Source organism: Colius striatus, chromosome 3, assembly GCF_028858725.1.
Source record: "Colius striatus isolate bColStr4 chromosome 3, bColStr4.1.hap1, whole genome shotgun sequence".
Classification (NCBI taxonomy): domain Eukaryota; kingdom Metazoa; phylum Chordata; class Aves; order Coliiformes; family Coliidae; genus Colius; species Colius striatus.
In genome coordinates, this window is record NC_084761.1 from 74,022,352 (window position 1) to 74,044,986 (window position 22,635).

Sequence of the window (22,635 nt, forward strand, 5' to 3'; positions counted from 1 at the left end):
CTACTTTGAGTAAAAGTTAGATCTCTTGTAAAATTCCGCCCCCTCCCCCCCCTCATTTATCCAAGTATTCTTAACTATACAGTACAAACACAAACACAGTTTCTTAAAAATAGTTTTCTTTACCTTCCTTCCCATTTGCTGCAGCTTTTTGCGCCTCATTTCATAGTAGATTCATCACCAGGAGTAACATGTTTCCTAGTTAGTGTCTGATTGCCAATCATTATTTGATTCATATATAGACGGGGCTCTTCTCTGTTAAAAATACAACTGACACTAAGGTCTTACCTGTATGAAGTGATCCCTGCCTCATTCATATTAGCATTTTAAGTGGTGCAATTTGACTAAACCAATTTCGAAACTTCAGGCCAAAAGAGCTGCTGAAGTACAGCTGCATGGCATTTTCCTGTATTGCAAACACTGCCTGAGGCCCGTCGGACAGATTTAGGGCTGGGCTACACAGCATCAAAGGGAAGCCTGCCAGGCAGAGAGAAGACAGGACTAGCCCATTTGACAACTGAGCTGAAACAGCAGGGGGGTACCCCTGAGAGGAATGTAGGAGGTAGAGGAGGAAGGGGCATGTGAGGAACAAGAGGAGAATCAGAAGGAGAGGACAAGATGGCCAAAGGTAGTGTATATATGAAAGGGAATATATAGCTCACAAAAGAGATTCAGGGCACAAAATGAATGAACAAAATACAAAACCAAAACAAACCTCAGAGCAACTAGAAGGGGGAAAAAATCCACTAGAAACAGCACCTCTTAACAGGCAGAGGAACTAGTGCCTGTAAATGCTATTAGAAGCCTGGGAAGAACATAGCTAACAAGAACTACATCAATAAAGGAAAGTATACAAATTAAGGAAGTGAAAGAAAGTTTAGAAAAGGCTTTGTTTTCTCAAGACAAAAGAAATGTAGCCATTTCTTCCACTCCAGAGAGCTCTGCTTCTTTGTCTCAGCTGCTTTTCTATTCCTGTTTCTGTCATCTTCTCCTTCTCTCCTAAAACCTCAGTAGAGTTAAGCATTAGGTAAAAACTATAGCCTTGAATTCTCCTTTTGGGAAATATACCAGCAGCTTCAGAAGGTTTTCTTACTTCCATGAGCATGTAGCTTGGCAGTCCCATCCTCCTCGGCCATAAAGCAAATCCCTTCCTTCCCTCTGGAGGGCTCACTGTGACAGCTATTCAGTATCCTACCCAGTAAGAGGTCACATTTTATGAGGAGTGGGACAAGCCCAGGAGGGTCTTCTCTTTCCTCATTTGGATTCTTAAGCTTCCCAGGAGGATTTATACATTCAGAGAGCAGTGTAGCATTTCACACTCTGCAGATGAAGGCTGACATTGTTGTCTTAGCTGTCCAGATATGGAGGTAAAATAGGCACAGGGAGAAGGCTGAGTCTAGCATAGCTGCCTGATTCTTGCAGATGAGGCCCCAGACCAATGGCATCCATATTGAGCTACTTATAGCACTGCTGGTCTGTGCCCATCACAAACAGTGAAGAAGCCAAGCATCAGTACCATGCCTATTCTCCATAATCTGGTATCTAAGTCCTCCTCATCCATGAACCAGGGCACCCCTGGAAGCTCAGTAGCTATAGTATTGTCCATGCCTTAGTCTAAGGCATGGATACCTGAAAAATTAAAACAAAGCAGCTAAGTAAAGAGAAGTAAACACCCAGAAGACACAGAACCTATAATATTATCTATATTGCAAATTTTATATATATCATGTATGTAGTAAATTCCCTTCCAGCCACAGGCAGGTCTCCTTACACACTCTGCATTCCACTTGTTTCCCCATGTAAGATCCTCCTCAGAACAGTTTCTTCTCCTTGCTCTGCCCTTGACATGCTTGACACGTGCCTTTTCTTGAAGCTGAAGCACCAAGAGTAATTACAATGATCTGCACTACCCAGTTATATTATTGATGAAATCGTGAAGCCAGTGACATAAAATCCTTACTGAGGGCAAAGAAACTCTGTCAATAGCACCATTTGGCTGTACACTCACTCTCTCTAGGAGGCTTCTTCATTAAGCGCACTCAAGCTTACAAACCAGGAGGTATTCTGCGACTGTCAGAGTCACAAGGAATCTGAGAATTCAAACTTTTCTGCCTCCTTTGCCAATATCACCATGAGGGCTAAGCCACTGGAAGCAGAAATCGGACACAGAAAAATGTGCATTCGACTGGCCATCTTAACCTCAAAGCTGTAGAAAGGGAAGGATGAGAGGGCATTGAATAGGTACAAACACACCCAAGCCCTAACTTTTCCACAGCTGTACTGGTCTGGAAATCCTGAAAAAGGAGGCAGTAATACTTTAATTTGGCTGCTTTTCTGATGGCCATTGTGCTTCTAATCTACAATAGGCTGAGGCTCTTATTTGTCCTCCAAACATCTTCACTACCCACTTTCCTACATCAGGCACAACGCTTACCTGGCTTTTACCTACAGCCAATTCATTCTGATGGAGAAGCCTCTGCTCTGCTATCCTTGCCTGCTTTCCTGCAAATCACTCACTTTTGACTCTATACCAGTTCCCTTTGACAGGACCAAGTCCATGCACACAGCACATCCCAGCTACCATGCTTGCTGCAGGCTCCATGATTGGCGTGAAGCAGGGAAGTAAGTTAAGACACAAGCCCTATGGTGTGAATGATCCATCACTCCCTGGAGCAGATTCCTGCCTGCTCCCTGTTACCCATCTGGCCAATGCTTGATGATGTCTGAGATGAAAGCAAAAAAATTATCATACTCCAACTCTCACCACATCTCTGATTCTCTTTGTTGTTACACAGAAAAGAACAGTGAGAATTCCCTCTCTTATTTGCAACCTTTCTATATTCTTTATTTGCACTCTGATCCCTATTTCTTATTTTTGTTTTTACTGTCTACTTTTATTACAGTTTTGTAGCATCTAGATTCCTGCTGTGATGTGCTCTAGTTTTAATCCTGCTTTTTTCTCTGAGGAAGAATAGGGGAGAAAGATGAAAAAGTAAATTTAATTTGCTTTTTTGATATGGTAGTTAAGAAGCATGCTGTCCCCTCAGAGCATTTCAATAGCTTATCCCCTTTTCTAACATTTCTCAGGGGGGAATAAAGCTGAATGCCTGGAACTGTCTGCACATCCACATCCTCTTCTTCAAAAACTGAAAATGGAGACTAATTATAATGACTCATACAGTCCAATTATGTTGCTGATCTAATCAGTTAACATCAGGAGGAGCACTGAATAAATCTGAACAATAGCTGGGACATGGAGTAAATCTCTCCCTGGCCCTGCACATGTAAAGCATACTTATCAGCTGCATGAAATCCGAAAAAAAAAAAGAGACACTGGCTGCAAAACCTTTTTTGCATCTTCCCCTCCCATTTCTCTACCCACATCCCAAAGAAAGAAGTTTTTAATTTACAAAGGATTTTGGTGATGGGCTTTTGTTTTCCCCCTGTCCAGGCACGCCTTCTTGAAATACAGCAAACATAAGCACTTGGGTTTCATTAGTTAGTGATTAAACATGTTATGAGACAGAAAACTGGCAGAGAAAGTAAGGCTGGTTGGTTCGTGTTGGTCTTACTGTTGGCTCTTTGTGCACACTCTGAGTGGCAGGCCTCTGTAAACTGAGCTCAACACTTGTGGGGTCCTTCTTCAACTCTACAGGGGGCCTGTCCCCTCTGGGTACTCCGTCAAATTTCAGAGATCTGCTTGGCGAAGGAGTGAATATTACCGCTGCACACTCTTTATCCTTGTCTTCCACGCCGTTGAAATTTTCTCCATTCATGCTGACTTTTCCATCTACCTGCAAAACAGATAAATAAACACGCTGAGGCAACCAGCCTTCAAAGGAATTTAGGAAATTAGGTCTTCAACAAGATGTTACAATTGTTAATCCAGTGTGTGCTGTCAGTGAAGGACAAAGCCAAGCACATTTTTCATTCACATGTCAAGACAGCAGAAAACCCTATTTCAGTGGGGACATAAGCAAAATATGGACAGAAGGTAATAATTTTATTTAATTTATTTCTTGGTTTCTCACATTTCATTCTCCCAGTTACACACAGACCTGGTTACACGTGCCTTTCGTGTGCATCACAAATCAATGGATTTTCAGTGGATTTTAAAAGAACAACAAAGATTTACGTTAATTTTAGACCAAATCTGCTGGTTTTTCCTTGCCTCATGCAAGAGGCAATCAGGTTCTCCAGGACTAATTACACTGATGAACTGTTATGTACCCTGATGACCTCATCACACTACTAGTAGACCATGCTTTCTGAAGCACTGTCATGCAAGCTTTGAAGAGTCGGGAGCAGTGGAGTTCATCCACTTGTTTCTTTACTGTTCATAACAGGGAAGCAAAGAACTGAGAAATAAAACTGGGCATTCCACCATCTTCATGAAGTGATACAATAAATAGCTGCTTTCCCATAAAATGATTTTATGCAGTCTCCAAGAAAACGAGAGCGCAGAAGAAACTTAGCTACTTTGCTCTCAGGGTCAAGTCAGTTCCTTTGTGGCCCTATGTTCCTGCTAAGGAACTCTTTAGCAAGGAATAAAATACAAAATAAGCTTCAGCTTCCTCCTCTGCACTGATACAGCTTCTTCTTGCGACCTTAATACTTGGTAATTATGTTCTGAATGGAAGTGGCATGTAAAGACTTCCTTCAATTTGGAGGTCTGGTTGTAGAGGCCATGGTATACATAGAAAAGGTCTGGTTACAAAGAACTCACAAGCCATTCACCATAAGAGGGCCCAGTTGGAGAGAAACAAAGACAGGACCAGGTGTCTGTAACACCATATTGGTCTCTGCTAATCACTGGACTTTGGGGAGAATAATGGCAGAGATCAGTGATTTCTTAGAGAAGTTATCTGGGATATATATATGGTGATTAGACATTTCAGGTTTCTCCACAGGTTTTACATAAACAAAAAACACACGTAAAGCTGAGATTTTATGTAAGTCGTTCCATGGGGATTTTTCACTTATTTCACTGTTATTGAAAACTGATGCGACAAATGTCAAAACTGCTTTATTGATCTGAAGTAGTTTACAAAAACAAAGTTCTTCCAATCTCATCCTCCCTACCCCACTCTTTGTTTCACCATTTACTTATCTTCCATACTTAACTTCTTGAGTTAACAGCTTGGACACTTCAAGAGTGGCACTGCAACTCAGTATATGTCACTAATCCCGAGCTGTGTGCAAACTCCTCCCCTTGTCTTCTTGTACATGTGTGTACAGAGGTCTGTTCTCTACCTAAGGGTGATTAGCTAAGGGGCAATCTCTGAGGTGCTGAGCATCCTCAGCTCTGATAGGAGTGTGGGGAGGTGAAGGCAGTTAGCACCTTGCACAATCAGCTCCCATCCCCTTCTTATTGCTTTTCAGATTTCAAGGTTCCCTCCTTTTCCTCACTGCCATCATCCACCCAACACGGTACCACTCTTAGGGTTTGTTTCCAAATGCAAGTGTGAGCAGACACTGAGCCCCAAGTCTGCTGGTACTGTGTGCTGAATTATCTACTAGAGGGGCAGGTTGTAAAAGATCTCAGAAATAAAAAAGCCAGGAAAACATTAGCAGGCTGCACCATCCATTTTAGTGTCTCTGTTTAGACTAAGAAATTTCTCTATTTACGTTAAGGAGGAAGATCAAATGTTTGAGCGATCAGGACAGACACCCTGGCTGCAGATTTAAACAAACATGCTCCTTTTCCTCTGATCTGGAGCAACTCAACACACTGTCACCAGGGCCAAGAATCATTGACAGATTGGTGTTTCAAGGGAAAATGCTACAGATACATGTGCTAGGGAATGATTCCCAGTGCAATAAATCACATTCTTCCATATCAAGTAAACAAGAGCTAGACACACTTTTAGTGATGGTTGGGGGTGGGGGGCAGAAGCATGCATGGGTTAGTTTCTCCCCACATATATGAACTATAGAAGCATGAAGCGAAGGTGATACACGTACGTACTTTGGTCCTCAGAGGAAAAAAAATGGCATGGATCATAAAAACCCCAAAGATCCATGATTCACTGATGTCTAAAATGTAAACTCTAAAGGAATACCAACCAAGGTACAGGAGAAACGGGAATTATCAGTTTCACATTTCAACATGGAAACATGGTTAGAGGGCTGTCCACAAGAGCTGGGACAAACCTCAAGAAATTTCAGACATCACAACACAGTTCTTCACTATCTATGCAAAACTGATGTTTTTTTAAAAAGTAAACAACCTATATCTACATGGTAGCAATGCTACTGGGACATCAGCAAGGGCTGAAGGAACCACTGTGTGCCACTAGGAAAGTATCAGATGGGAATGGTAGAAACAGAGGGACTCAAACTGCAGGCTGAGGGCACTCATGTCACTAGGCTTCACGCTGCATATAACAAGGCTACAATGAGACTTGGGGAAGCTCCAGTTGTGTTAGAGGGATTGTGAGAAGCAGATTTCTTCAAACTTGATGTATTCTGCCCTGTTCTCTCTAACATGCTCCAGGTCTTTGCTTTCTCCATCAAAGGTTTGGTTTTTACTCCAATTCTCAACATCCACCCAATTCGAAGTTATACTCCCCAAGTTTCATATACCACTTGCAGTCTCCTCTCCTGTCTCCTTCCCCCATAAACCCTGTAGCTGACTCCTTGTCTGAGGCAGTCCTGCTTTCATCCAAGCTCTCTTACTACTTTATTCCCATAATCCTTGCTCAGTTCTTGCAATCCAGTGCAGTCGCTTCCTCTTTCTCATCAGCAATCGACAGTCACACCATTGCCTCAGTATTGAACTGTTTTCATGTTTTTCCTGATTTGCTAAACCTGCATGGACAGCCTGTATCTCCTCTTTATGCCAGTGAAGAAGCTTTCCCCATTCATCTCTGGAGAGAAGCATTTCTAGGTCATTTTTGCCTTAGGGCAAACTGGCTCCTGACTCTGAAGGAGTGGGGATGTTCCACACTGCAATGTTGCAAAGGCTTATGACTTGGCTGAACGGGATAGACTTGTTTCAGTGTGGCAAAAATGAGTCCCCTGACAGAAAAGCCAGTTCAGGTCTTGCTCCAAACATCAGGGCCTCTACGCTCCCTGCCCCTTTCATTTTGTTTAAAAACAAAAAGCCATGTAACACACTCTATCCTAGCCTCTTTCTCACAAAATGTCTTGCTTTTCTCTTAAAGTCTGCCTTTCCTTGTCTTTCCCAAACAAATTTGGCCAGATGAAAAACTACCTGCAGAGAGAGACCTGGGAGTCCTGTTTGACAATAAACTAACCATGAGCCAGCAATGTGCTCTCGTGGCCAAGAAGGCCAATGGCATTCTAGGATGCATTGAGAAGAGTGTGGCCAGCAGGTCAAAGGAGGTTCTGCTCCCCCTTTCCTCTGCCCTGGTGAGGCCTCATCTGGAGTCCTGTGTCCAGTTCTGGCCTCCTCAGCTCAATAGGGACACAGAACATCTGGAAAGAGTCCAGTGCAGGGCCACCAAGATGATCAGGGGACTGGAACATCTTCCTTACGAGGAAAGGCTGCGGGAACTGGGGCTGTTTAGTCTGGAGGAGACTGAGGGGGGATCGCCTTAATAATTATATAAATGGTGGATGTCAGGAGGTTGGGGCATCCCTTTTTTCTATTGTATCTAGCAACAGGACAAGGGGTAATGGGATGAAGCTGGAACACAAACAGTTCCACTTAAACATAAGAAAACACTATTTTACTGTGATGGTGAGGGAGTAGTGGCACAGGCTGCCCAGGGCGGCTGTGGAGTCTCCTTCTTTGGAGGTCTTCAAGACCTGCCTGAATGCGTTCCTGTGCAACCTGATCTAGGAGGACCTGCTTCTGCAGGGGGGGTTGGACTAGATGATCTCTAAATGTCCCTTCCAATCCCTACTATTCTGTGATTCTTTGATTCTGTGAAATATTGCAGCCTGAACAGGCCAAGTTTCCAAGAAGACTGGTAACCAAGACGGGATCATTAGACTGGGCAGCACAGAGCATGAAACTGTTTTACAACATGTTGCAAGCATTTTCCACATAATTGTTCAGATCATTTAGTCAGGATCTCTTTGCCTCCTGATGGACTTTATGGAGCACAACATAACCTACCTTAAAGTTCTTTAAAACTTCCTGTGTATTTTTGGGCTGGGAGTAAGGCTTGGGTGTCAGCATAGGCACAGCCTTGGAGACAACACTTTTGCTGGGTGATGTACGGCCTGTTGAACCACTGGGCTCTAGTTCAGTGGTGGGAACAATGGTTGCTTCAATGGTGGCAGTGAATTTCGGAGCAGGTAGTGACTGTTGCCTTAAGTATCTCAGAGGATTGGGGTCTTTCAGTGGGGAGTTTGGCTCCACTGAATGGCTTCTTTCCAGAATTTTTGGCATCTGCAAACGTTCAAGGACCGCTTCGCTGATAGTGAATCTTTCAATGTACTGCTGGAGGATGCTCTCGGCCTCCTCCTGTGACTTTGCATTCTTGTATGCCTCATGAAGCTCCCGCTCTCTCCTCTCTCTGCATGGGAAACAACATAAGAAAGACCATCTCAATAAAATTAATGCCAGAAATCACTCCTATTTCCTCAACTCCATCAACGTCCTTCCCTCTCCCTCACCCTTGACTTGTAGGCATGGCTGCCCACAGTTACCCATTATCTGTCGAGCACACAGCAGTTTCAGACAAGTTATGGCACTTCAGTAGAACAACGTACTTTTCCTCCACAATTTCTCGGTAGGTTTTGATGCTTTTTCTGCGCTCATTCGTTCCATCTCCAGACAATAATCTTTCCATTTTCTTCCTCTCCGCTTCTTTTTTTATTAAATCCTGTGAGGCGCTCCTTCGACGACTCTTCCACCGAGCCAGGTCCTGCGAAAGAAGGAAGGCATTTGAATGCAGAGTTGTAAATAGCTAAAAACTGGACACACAAAACAAGCTTTGCAGTATTTGCTCCTGTCTGTGGACCAGACTCCCATCGCTTGCAGGAAGTCATGTTTATTTTAAAGAGAAAGGAGATTTACCATAAAATAAAGGTGTGCCCAGACTCCTAATGGCAGGATTCAGTAAGGATTTCATAACTTCATGGGTACATTTCCTTTTTGGCTTTGCAGGTTGTAGAAGCATGCTAGGTAATACCATCATGAAATTTGGCCTAAAAAAGACCAGTCACGGCACTCATTTTCATTTGGGCCAACATTAGGGACAAAACCTGATTTCCCATGAAAATGCAGTATTAAAATTATGTTTGGTGAAGAATTTTAATAACCAGATGTGTGGGAGGCTGAAGTTCATTTCATTGGAAGAAGGGTTATTGCTTCACCATGAACTACTGCCACGCTGACAGTCTGCCTTGGAAAGATGATAGTCCCATATTTTGCCCATGCTATCAGCCAACTACATGCAAGCATAGTTGACCCATGCTCTTTTCTGTCACAGAAGAATGCTGCATGGCATCCAAACTTCAATTCCTCCTCCTGGGCATCCTCCAATTTTGGGCCCAAATCCGAGCAAACACAGGTTAGGAACTAAATTGGCTCACATCTGGTTGGCATGAGACCTAACAGAGCAAAAAGCCTATGGTTTGTATCCAGCTATATAGATGTGTCCTTGTTGAAGTAATGAATTCACAAGTCCTAGAGAGTATAGAGATAAAATATTTTTCACAGTGGAAGTATTACAGTAAAGATGTTTCCTAAGCTGTAAAATTTCTTTGCAGCTAATCAGTAAAGGATCAAAATTTTACATGTGAAAAAAACCCTTTGCAGAATCTCCGCAAAGAAATGTAACTTCCTAGGAAACTGTAGGGGCACATTTGTCATTAACCTTACAACATCAGGAGATTAGTGTACAGACTGTATTTCATGCACTTTAACAAATTCTGGTTTTAATAAAAACCAGAGATTCTGTACACATACTCAATTAAAAAGCTATTTCATTAATTACATGGTTTTCCAAATATTTTAATTGTGATTTGATTGGTAAACAGCAGAAGGTACTGCAAGCATAACTTACTTTATTAAAACCAGGAACAAACCTTGTCGCTTTTAATTTAGCTTAAACCCACAAATTATTGACATTACCCTCAAGGGAATGCTCATTAAAGTATTTCTTCACTTGACCTACATATATCAGTCCATAATCCCCTTTCTGAAACATAGGCCTTTCATTTTCCTCAGTTACTAATTATTCTCACTGAAGTACCACAGCATTTTTTCATTCAGCTACTCTCACTATTGCCTATTGTTTGGAAATTAGTTTTTCATTAGTAAATTTCTTAACATGAGTCCTCCTCTTCTTTTTGTAATTAAAAAATGGACATGTTTATCTTTTCCAGCTCTGATGCTTTAGAATAACAACAATAAAAAAAAAGCTATGAAACTGTTAGCCATTGGCAAATTCAGAGCACAGGCATATAAAAAAGAAATATCAGACCATGAATGTAGTGTAGTCTCCATAAAGCCCTTTGAATGCCAAGGACATTCCAGTAAGGGCATTTTTAGTGGCTCGTCAGAACTTTTAGTTCAGTGTAGAAGGTGCTGAGGGCCTGGAAAACTTACCCCACTTTACCTCAGAGGATTTTCCATTCAACAGCAAGAGTTCTCAAACCTCTTGAATGCTTTTGGACTCATTCTTATCTCTGCTGGGAAATTATAGGCTTCCCACACATACAGACCTCTCAGCTGAAGTCCTCCATTGTTCTACTACGAAAAGTTATTTCTTAGTTCTTTACTGTTCTTTTTTGGACTTTTCCTTGAATTTTCATCCAAAACCTCTCTGAGACGTTTCACAGTAGTTGTCCTTACAATGGGAAATTACTGTACTAGCTGCCTGAAGAGATGTGTTTTGGTTTTTTACTTAAAAAAACATGCCCCAAAATTCCTCACTTAAAAACGGTCTTTATGAAAGAAGAGGATTGATACCAAACCCCTTGACACTTATCTGCAAATCATGATTTTCCGTCTTTGCAAATTTACTGAAGACAATATCAAATGCCAGGGCAGCTTAAAAAACATATTTGAGGAAACATACTTTGGAAAGGCCTTGTAACCCAAGCAAGGCACAGCTAACTCAAAGGATAATTTGTTTGCTTGGACAAGATGGAAAACGTTAGCATTTTCTGTATCTATGCAAATTTATTAAAGCCAAGTCCAACCTACTTATTCACTGTCCTGCTTAGTCTTGTATTTTGTCACTTTGAGGATTTACTAACAAGAAAAGTTAGAGAAGTCAGCCGTTAGAATCTGTTCTGTTTCCATTTTTACTTAATTACAGTTTAATTCCATCTCGTTTTAAAAAGCAAAATACCTGTTTCACAGGCAGAAGCACCAGAAGACCTTGTATTCTGTAATTTACATACAATTATTAACTTCCATGTTTTTAGCAACAATCCGTTGGGGGCCAAAAAAAGGAAAAAAGCTTTGGATTATTTTAGTGCTAGAAAACCTCTTGCCTAGTTCATTGGCCTCAATACCAGCATTGCAGACAATGCTGAGTACTTACATCTTGCCATCTGGTCTCATCCTCTTTCAGCTGGTTGTGTACATTCTGCAGTTTCTCATGGCGAGCTTTGCTATGAGGCTGAGTCACAGCTTCTTCTTCACATCTCATGTCAAACATGCTCATACTCCTAGACAAGGGGGAAATAAGAAGTGTAGTGTTACTTAGAGCCCTGTATTCTTCCAACCTGTTAAAGCCACATGAGGGTGCTGCAGCAGAATCAGACACCTGCACCTTTACAAGCTCCCAAGTGCAGCAGTCCCCTAGAAGGACCAGTTAGCTTTCCTATGGCTTCCAGACAGTACTTCAGGCATTATACTCCTCAATTTTCTCTTGTTTTTTGTTAGCTGACTGCAACTTTGCCTCTCATTAAGCATTATCAACATTACACCTTCATCAATAGCTCTTATTAAAATCTTTCTATTCAGACCAGAGTTCAGAACATTTTACTTTCTGAAGGTCTACTTCCCAGTGAGTTTTCACGACCCCTCCAATTTACACCACAGACAGAATTTCCATTTCAGCGTAAAACAAGAGAGGCTTGAGAAGTATATTTGGGGCAGCATGGCTGGTTAAATGCTATTGCTACAAAACCAAGGAGTGACTGCCTGTTGAAGTACATGCAGCACAAACAGCGTGATACTTCCTCTTTTCACCTCCCTGCCTCAAAGAAACTCAATGCTATCAGCACTACCTTATTAATACAGCTAACCTAAGAAGGAAAAGATGACGTTCAGGACAAACCAAGTTTCTTTGTACACAATCTACTTCTGTTCTTGACCTTTAGAGAGTTAAAGGGAAAAAAGATCATGGTGTGATATCATACATACTTTCATATTTTATAAACAGCATCACATAATCTGCTTACTTACTCCCTCCTAGTACCTATTATTAGTAAAACATTAACTCAGTTATGTTATTAAAAGCAAAAAACAAGCCATGCAGTTTCACATGAAGTGATTTCACAGCAGTCTTGAAATGATCCTCTGTAGCTTTAGGCGAGCCAATGAGCCAACTAGCAGGAGAAGCACCCAGTGAAGATAAAATTGTAGGCAACTGAATCCACAGTAATCAAAGTGAATAGATATGGAAAGCTGTGTACATATATATATATATATATATATATATAAATATGTATCTAGCCAGCATTCATATTGAGGCAAGCAAACATGGGAATGAACTGCTCTCCAGCGAAAACTTAAAGGTCTGGAGAGTGGAAGGACAAGGACATGCATAGATCCCATCCTATTAGTAGGTATTTACTCAGAAATGAAGGACAGAATACACACCCTATTGCCTTTAAGCATGAACAGCAAGGTTAGTGTATTACTGGGCTTCAGCCCTAAAACAGAGTGCTGAGTGGTACACTAATTTGGGTTTCTCTGTGGGTAGTTTACAGGTTGGGTTGCTCAGGATTGGATTGGAGCACTCCTAAACCACAGAACCTAAAAAAATGGCAAGTTTTGTTCTTTTTAAAAATAAAGGCATATGACCTACTCAGTCAGCCATATTTTGCAGACTGGTGAGGTAGGTTGGAAGATGCATAACTTGTAATAAAGACACTCTTAAAGAGTTTATTGCAGTTTAAAAGCTTTTGAAAGTCTGACTAAGAAAAGCTTTTAGTGTTAAGTATTTGTCTCTTGTGTCTACTGGGCCAAACTGATGGTGTAGCTTCTTTCTTGTACACTTTCCTCATCTCAGAGTGTTTTTCATCCACATACTGTAGAATGAAACAGAAGACCTGAAATGGTGGTAACTGGTTCTAGTAGAGTGCACAAGTATTCAGCCTCTGTCATTTGAGATGGGAAAAGAAGAACACTTTTTACTAAGAGTCCCCTCATGTCCTAATGCAAGGCTAGTATTTACTCCCTGCATTCACTTGGGTCTCTCAGGGTGCAGAGAGACAGCAAACCCAAAGGTTTTATGGCTATTAATAGTGAAATACAAAAGGCACTCTGAAAAAGGCTTCAGTCTAGGCCAGGAATCTAACTATATGTTGCAACCCCACATGCACCCTCTACTCTAGTTGTCAGCTCCTGCAACAGGGACTTCATTGCCATGGATAAACAGTCAGGTAGGTTCAAACATCACCTATGAAGCAACACGTTATTGCACCAATGTGTCTTCCCAAGATAGCGATCTGAAGAAGTTACATCTCAAAACACTGTGGTCTGCTCTAACATGTAATAACCATTAAGGAGAACAATCTACTTTCTTGAATACATTGACAAGGCCAGCTGAAATGTCCACACAAGTTCATCCTTAGGAAAGAATGAAAGAGGCCAAAACTCTGAGTTACTGCCAAAAGACACTTTCATTATGAATCCTGATCATTGCATTCTCTTTCTTTTTTATAAAAACTACAAACGGCTTCAGCCTACCATTAACACCTGTATGAAGAGAATGAGATTTACTCTTTCCTTCAACCATGTGCTGGGCCAGCAGGCACACAGCATCCAAGTACAAGGGGAAGATGTACAGCACTGAATTAATGATTTTTCTGCCATCAGCAAAGCCTTGAGGCTTTCAGAGTTTTTCCAAACTCTGTCTGGAAGCAATAGGCCTTTTTGCTGATCAGCATACCAGACTTACTGTTCTAACAAAGACCTGGCAAGAACCACTCTGCAGACCAACAGTATATTTTAGAGGGTTAGATCTTTTGGGATGATGTGATTTTTAAGCCATGCTACTTTATCGTTGCAAATTACAGTTATTCTTGTCAGTGGTATCATGCAGTATTTTTTTTTAAACAAGTCTGAATATGTGTTGGATAAAAAGTCCTCAAGGACTTGAGTGTTCAGACTATTCAATTTAAAAGTGAGAAATAAGATAATTTTTTTCTTTTGGTAAGAATATGTTAAAAATCCTTTTGTAAGGAATTTATTATGTGGCTGCATTACTGTTTTACAGGCATACTGAGACTTAAAGAAAACTCAGCGAAGCATACAAAGTGACAGACTGGCTACCTAAAGAATCAGATTCTAAGTAAATGAAAAATCTCAGCTCATTCTTATTTGCTTGTCAAGTTTAAAATATAAAGCATAAGCCTAAACTCACACTGGATTGTCATGCTAACACGAGAATTCAGTTCCATCTCTTTAGGAGGTGGGAATGAGGCTCAGCAGCAGCAACACACTAAGTGTTGCTTCTTCCGGACCTTGAGACAGACCAGGTCAGATGACGATATCTAGTGTTCTGTAACCAATGAAGGGAACTTTGTCAGTCTAACAATAAAGGAGTTTCTAGTTCTGCTGCTGGAATAAACAGCGTCCAGTCTAAGAATGAATTCAAGTTATATAGTTTTCAAAGTAAACTTGACAAACATTTTGGAAGCATTTTAAATATCAGTTCCATTTATTTTTCCTACTTGAGAGCCAAATTTCATGAGATTGTTGATAAGTACTTTGTCTTCAAAAGGAAAACCACAATCCTACATTTATAAGAACTTAAAAGACATATCTAGAAAAGATGACAACGAGGCTTGGAAATTTATTGTTTTGCCTTTTAAAACAAAATCAGAATCAACGTGGAATAAATGATACGATTTCTTAATCTTTGTTACTCTCACATAGCTACTGCAATGACTCTTTGAAGGCATCTCCACATTCCTTCTCTCATATTTGCATTTAATACAGATGTGCAAAAACATGGGAAAGTAAATGAACAAATCAGACAGGTAAGCTTTCTGAAATGGCAGAAAAGTTCCCATTGGTAAGTATAACACTTCTGTGTTATTATGCTTTTTTGATCTCATCTCTTCATTTGATTGAACAAATTTCTGCTGCTTGAAAATGATCACATTTACTCTGTGGTCAGAGGACACAGGCTTTGCTTAGTGTAAAGGAATTACAGATCTTGTCTGTGATTCTAGCCTTTATTATTAGAGGAAAGGTTGAAAACTGTGTATGAGTCTCTGTATATATATAAGAAAATCCTCTATATTGTTTCTATTTTGCAGTTTAATCTGGGAGACAGAGAAAGTCATGTACATGGCTGTGAATAAAAGGATATTAAGGACATTATTATGTGGGTAGTTCCCAACTACTTCTTTGCATCTAAATGTCTGAAATTTGTAAGAATAGCTAACACATTCATAGAGCTTTCTAAATGATACTCCGTACTATTCTGAACTACAGTTTACATGCAACACACACAATTAAAACGTTTGAGTGCAACAAATGTCACAGTCCTACTCCTTCTGGCCAAAATAAAGCATTGAGATGAAGAGCTTAAAAAATGAAGTTTAGTATACTATTAAATTAAACCCAACCTAGAAGGGATTCAAGAGGAAGTTTTAAAAGACAATAAAGGATCATCTGATGATGTATTTTCCTGGCAATTATTCTGAAGATCACTGAGGAATTTATTTTACTTTGGGATTTCTTTTTTATTTCTTCTTATACAGGTTGTATTTTATTTTTCTTCCTCAACACCCAAAACAGATTCAACTGAACTCTCTTTACCTGAAGCTGATTAGAGGCAATGGAAATTCAAAAGAAAAACAAAAGAAAAGAAAAGGAAAAAAAGAGGAAACAATACTTTAAGCAACAGCTGGACATTAGTGTTATGCTCAGGTTTTTAATGGGCTTTTATATAAAAATTATTTTTAGCTGCAATGTAAGCCATATTGCATTCCATTTTTCAGTGCCTTTCTGAAAAATTTATTTGCAACAACACTGCAAAATAGTAATGAGGCATCATCTGCATTTTAAATTAGTAGAAAGAGGGAAAGCATGCAGTGTAAGTTGTTTAAAATAGAATCTTGTGAACACAAGACAACTTACTCTGCGTCATCAGACACAGCAGTTCTGGGGCCGAATCTACAAGACCAAATATAAAATTAGAGTGTTGATAAATACATTAAGTAGTATTTGCAACTGGACCCATACAATTTGGAAAATTACCACTTCAACATCCAACCTGTACTAGTAAAGCTGACCAAAAAAGTATACCATTCAGGGATTATGTATTCAGGAAACAAGACTTACCCAATCATCTGGAAGTCAAACTACATAAGAACACCACCCACCATTCCTACCTGACCCCATACTAATGCCTCCATTATAAATATATTCTGAAGTATACCTAAAATGGGTGTAGAAAATAGTTATGTGAAATAGACAATACATTAACATTTACATTCAGTGCTACACATGCGATGAATGGAGACAAAACTTAGCAGTTACATTCCACATCAGTGCTCAGATTCATCATTACTGAAGCATGGAAAAGACAAATATTGCAGGTAGAAAGTGCTACTGTGAGACCCAGGACTTTTTTTGACGGTTGCTGTTTTTTGTTGCAGGAGGATGGGGTGGGGAGGTGTGTGTAGCTGAAAAAAGATACTGGTAATACTGGTAGTACACATCAGTGTTATTCACTACAGGGACAGTCATGTTTAGAGCCATGCAAATCACGTATTTGCAACTAGGATTTATCATAAAAGAACATCAAGTACACAGGTCAACACTGCAACCTTTTCTAATCACAGGGAAGCAAGACACATATCTCTAAGTAGAGTCCAGCTTAACCTCTGCTATTCTTAAATATTTTTTGCAATTCAACATATATACTGTAATTAAATATTTCCTATAAACCAGCTTTCATTTCAATACTTCAAATATTTCAAGAGGAAATGCATTACACAACTACTCTGTTTGTTTCTAAAAAGCGTATTGCTGACACAGCATTTTAGCCTGGATTGAAAACACAGCAGGCAAGGCACAATCTGAATTCTGAAGTGTGTGCACAGGGGTGTACAAGCTGCGTGATTCACACCATAGAGAGCTCACGTTTGCAGTTGTTCATCCTTGGATGACAATGTTGCTGTTTTGTTTTCTTCAGGAACCTGCTGTCGCTTACATGTTTGACCAAGGTGGTCTTCATTAACACTACCTTCACCCACTTGGGCAGTACAAATAGTGTCATCTTGTCCTGCAGGAGGGAGATCACATTTTTCCTGCCCTTGCTGCTGTTCTTGCAGTGGTTGTATTACAGGTTTTCCAGAGCTATTAATGCAGACTTGTGGACATTTTTCAGGCCTGAATGAGCCAAAGGCAGCAGTGCAAAGAGATGTATTAAGCAACACTTAAAAAAAAAAAATCACATACACATAACAAAAAGCATAGCTGTAAATTAACAAAAAAACCTCCTACAAACCCAAATAGCTGATAGGTGACAAGTGAAATGAGGTAGGTGCACAAACCATAATTTTAATAGACTGTCAAATACTTACACTTCGTTCCCCTAAGTCAGAAACACAAATTGTTCTGGACACTAAGCTATTCAGCTTGGGTCTTCTCAACACCAAACCACTGTTCAATTCTATGGTAGATGACAGTTTTTCTTCTACTGGCTGAGCCTTAGAGCCATTTTTCATCTGTGTATGCACAGCTACATGCATATCCTTGTCATGTACTTTGAAAAGGTTGATAAACACTTCTGCTTGCATATGGCTCAATCAGTCAATGATAAACCCCTTCAAATGCTTAAACTACCAGCTTTCCCACATAGCCTCACTCACCTGAACAAAGGTGCTTAGAAAGACACTGATCATTATCAGAATAGATCTCAGGATTTCTAGATTTGCTGTTTGGAAGTCACTGGCACCAGCTAAGCCATACCAAGCATCTAACATACTGTAATCTACCATTTCTATCTGGAAACATTTGTAATGGTTAGCTCATATCTAACCAGAAACCTCTGCAAATGTAACAGTCTTGCTATGTATATCCATTTTGACGCACTGTTAAAGAGTTTTGCACCTGGTAGTTTTTACAGGACTCTACCAAATGTGCCAGAAACCCTGCGTTGCCACTTTCTGAGTGGAAAGAGTTGAGCACAGAATCAAGGACAAGCATGGCAGAAAACATTGCTGGGCCAACAGCAACTCTTCCAAATCAAGAGATCTGGACAAACAGTCTGCTGAGTCAGCTACGAGGGAAAGAGAGAAGCACAGCTTTCTTACCTTGTAATTTTCTTCTCAAGTTCTCTAGTTGAGCCTTGCTTACTCTGCTGCTTTGAAAATGGCATGGGAAGGAACTGATTAACACTGGGCCCAGGCTGTTTTAGAAAAGCTCCAGTCCTTCTGGCCAACATGTCATCTCTTTGTAGGTCTGGAAATTTCACTTTGTTATCTGTTCCATAGCTCTGCAGCTGAGGGAGTTCAAGATGTTCTTGGCTCTCCTCTGGAGTGACAGTACTGCTCAGAGAGACAAGTGACGCTACCATGATAATGCTCACTTGAGCAGACCAAAGGCAAGGCCCTGCTCAAGCAAGGTGGGGTACTGTTACTCAAAACACAGTTGCAGAGTGATGGACAACTTGGCATCTTTAGCTACAGTGCAAGGAGTGAGAGCAAGAGGAAATTATGTTGAATGCCACACTTATGCAGGTGATTTGTTAGAAGTTGAGGATTGCGTAAAAACGTATGTGAGGAACTATTCACTTGGAAGCTGGCATAAAAGTTTGGACAAAGCACCATGGATTGCAAAAGAAATCCCCTCACAAGATGAAAGATTATTTTCATGCTGAACAGCAAGTAACAACTGAAGTACTTAAATACTGAAATAAAACAGACTGTTTTACGTTCACAGGATACATTCTTGTAATTAATTTCAAAAAGCAGAACACATGCCATGATGAATGAGTAAAACACATCTTTAAAGGCCTTGTGAAGAATGGAACAACACTGATGACTGATCCAAGCTAACACCACACACAAACCAGCCACGAAGCTCAGAGGAAGCTGCTTCTGTTCTCTGACCTTTCTGCTTCCCGCGGAGTCTTCAAATCCTTCTCATGAACTACAGCCTCCCCTTGCTGCTGATGCAGCAGATGAGGAGCTACTGACAGGGAAGGACAACGTATGGGAATGGGGCTAGTAGTACGTCTCTGAAAAGTTCCCATTCTTCTAACCAACATATCATCTCTCTCAATGTCTGGTAAATGCCCGTCACATTCTTCCTTGGCGCTTTCAAATGAAAGGTAAGAAGAGGAGTCCTTCAACTCAGTTTGAAAATGTTTTATAAACACACAAACTTAACTGAATGAATTGCTGGCTAAACTCTTCCATTAAAAATTCTTGCTACAGTCACAGACTGATTAAAGCCAAAGAAATGTAAGCTCTGTTAATATGTTAACTGCCCAGATAATTCTCCAGATAAATGCCAGAAACAAAAAGCACCAAGAGCACCCTGGTTTCAGCATTACATCTTCAAAAAGAAAGCAAATCCGTCAGGTTTGAAGAAAACATCAGTAATGCCAGCAAGCTGAATGACAAATTCCTAAAGTGCTGAAAGCAGGCAGAGCAAAGCCACTGGAATTCAAGAAGCAGAAAAAGCTTGAATGACAGCTCTAACTCCAAGTTGCTGGTGATTCCACCACCCATCAGAAACTTTGAGCCCAGCTCTCGGAAAACCTTTGTGCAGTATTGTTTTGCGTAACTCTAAACATGTTAATAAGATACTGTGAAGGCGTCAGATGACTTGCGAACAAGGCCATGCGCATAAACAACTCAATGCTGCGGTCCACCCCCATGCAGATCAGCATCTGGCCAGAACAGGTCTCATTTCCAGCTCAGCGGTGTTTCCTATGCCACACTGAATACCTGGGCTCGTTCTGTGGCTTAGATACTCCATTGCTGTGTCCAGCAGACCCAAAACTGCTAGCAGTGGTTGAAGGAGAGTCTTCAACACTAGAGTTACTCTCCAGACTGTCTTTCTTGCTTTCTTCTTCCATTCCACTCTTGGATGAAGCTCTGCCAATAACGAGCTTGTCCCACTTCTGTTGATCAATCTCAGTTACTGGCCCAAAATGCACAAACTTCTGCTTGGGGCTACCAGCCTTTTTGTTTGCTCTGGCTTTGCGGACAGCAAAATCATCACGGGCTGCTGCTTTTGTCGTGATGTCAGCTGCTGGCAGAGTGTCACTGGGGCATTTGAAATCTTCTTCACTAGTCAGAATGAAGAATAAAAGAATCCCCCCAACATAAGACCCCAGAAAAAAGCAAATTAAATGCTCCTAAGGCTTTGAAGGGGTTTTATTTTAAAATTCAAGGACACAGGTACAATTAGTTGTGGCATACTGAGGCCCAAATGACAGATAAAAACCGAAGATACCACAGACATGTTGGGGAAACGCTGGGAGCACATCCATGGATGCTCTTCCTTAGGAGAAAGAACTTAGCATACAGCCCATTCCAGACTCAGTTCTTCACCCTAATGAAGCCATAGTTTCCTTATCTGTTCATGTAGACATGGGTCACATGACATGTTGGACTTTATGGCACTAGTACGTCCACCTTGTCATGGGGGAGCTCCAGTGGCATGACAGCAGTAGTAAGGACAATTAATTTATCCTAAACCAAGGGGACTGAATCTTGATTTTAATAAATCATCTCAAAAATAGTCAAGAGACTACTAACATCTTTGAAACAAGAGAATGATTGAGTTCTGATAAGTTTGTACTGGAGATAAAATTGCATACAGTAACCATATTGTTAGCAGAATACCTGAACAGATGGCCACCTTTGATTGGAAAATGGCACATAACTAAACAGAAAGGCTAGCAGTTGTTATCCTTTCCTCCTTGAGTCACTTGCATATTTTATAGCCCATCTCCACAGGGAAACAGTTTAGAATAACTGCTTTATATTAGCTCCCTTTGAAGAGTTTTAGTTTACAATAAGAGCCCATTTACACCATACAACAAGGCTCCTGAAACCCTTGCTGCAGTGACAAACAGTGCTGGTGTATTTACTCAACACTGGACCACAATGCCATGCAGATATATCAGCTCAGGTCTCAAAAATAGTATAGTCATATTAATGCAAAGAGATGTTGATCCCCAGGTAATATCACAAAAGTCCTGAAGATAGCTTGGTTAACCACAGTGCAGTGCTACTGAGTTAGTGGTGCCACTTGGACCTCTGTGCTGTTCAACTTTGAGCAGTTTCAAAGCAGATTGAGACACGAGGGACCTTTCTAAAATGATATTAAGAGCACCCATCAGGGAAGTGACCATGAAACTACTATAATGCTCTAAACGATGGCCTATTTTCATTTCATGATAGATAGCATCTCTGTACAGATTTTTTTACTCCTCCAGAAAACCGGTTGTCAGACAAAGCATTCTTCAAGTTTAAAACCACAAGCACACACAGCAGACTGTGACAAACTAAACATGCTCCCCAGGGTGCCAATCCTGTCCCCAGGCAGAAACCGTACCTGGGCTCCCCTGATAGTTTCAATCTTTTCCAGGTCTCCAGATCTGCTTTTGTTATAGAGGCATTCACAAAAATCACATCTTCTTGTAGCTGAGGAAGGACGCTTTGTGATTTCTGGTTAGCCAAATCATCTTTCTCCATATCAGGTCCTTTCACTTGTTGTTCCTCCTCTGACTCAGTCTTCTCAGTTTGCAGAAGTAGGTTCTCTTTGTTTGTCACAATTTGCCCTGGTGATGCCATGTGCACACGTCTTCTTCTAATTTAATGCACATTCCAGTTCAGCAAGAAAAGATATTTTGAGGGAGCAATGATAAATCAGTGTCAGAAGAAGAGATTCAGAGCACAAGAAGATGAAACCGAATTTCTAATATTAGTCTTACATTAATTTTAAGAATGAATCATTTCAAATTGAAACCTCTTGTCTATACCACCTCACTCCTGTACTACTGAGACCACTTCTTCGCATGACTTCTGTTCCTAGCTCAAGCAAGGAAAATCCTCAAGTTATTACTGTATTTCCATTCCTACAATAAACTTTCTCTGAAATAGTTACAAATATATAATTTTCATATTATTGGCAAAGTGAATTCAAATTTTGCTTGCACATGTACTATAGAATTTCTTTGATCTTACAGTCCTATCAATAGCATCAGAATATTAAAATTTGATTATGTGCTCTTCAGATTCCCTGCCAAACTAGTCATCAGAAAATGTAAATATAATCAATTACCAGCAGCCTAAGGGCACATTTTGCAATACCAAAAAGAGCTCCTAAGTATTAAGAGAAGTTTTCTGAATGTATGAGTTATTACAGTCAAGGTCCACTGTAATGTGTATTTAGTCACTTTGTCTACAAAAACTTCTCTTTGCACAAATAAAACAAATGTATTTGTTTCCTGAAGAGAAACTGTTCCTATCAGATACTTGTATGCAGCAGCTTCTGCA

The 22,635-nt window shown here is 40.5% G+C and overlaps 1 protein-coding gene across 1 annotated transcript in view; it reads right to left on the minus strand.

Annotated features, from left to right (window-relative positions):
* LIMCH1 (LIM and calponin homology domains 1) overlaps positions 1 to 22,635 on the minus strand; it is a 181,519-nt gene that overhangs the window by 29,468 nt on the left and 129,416 nt on the right. Inside the window, 10 exon segments of the mRNA XM_061992263.1 lie at positions 3,570 to 3,791; positions 8,084 to 8,486; positions 8,683 to 8,837; positions 11,469 to 11,595; positions 16,250 to 16,285; positions 17,258 to 17,506; positions 18,433 to 18,666; positions 19,231 to 19,551; positions 20,074 to 20,418; positions 21,692 to 21,946. Of these exon segments, the coding sequence (XP_061848247.1) occupies positions 3,570 to 3,791; positions 8,084 to 8,486; positions 8,683 to 8,837; positions 11,469 to 11,595; positions 16,250 to 16,285; positions 17,258 to 17,506; positions 18,433 to 18,666; positions 19,231 to 19,551; positions 20,074 to 20,418; positions 21,692 to 21,946 (2,347 nt within the window).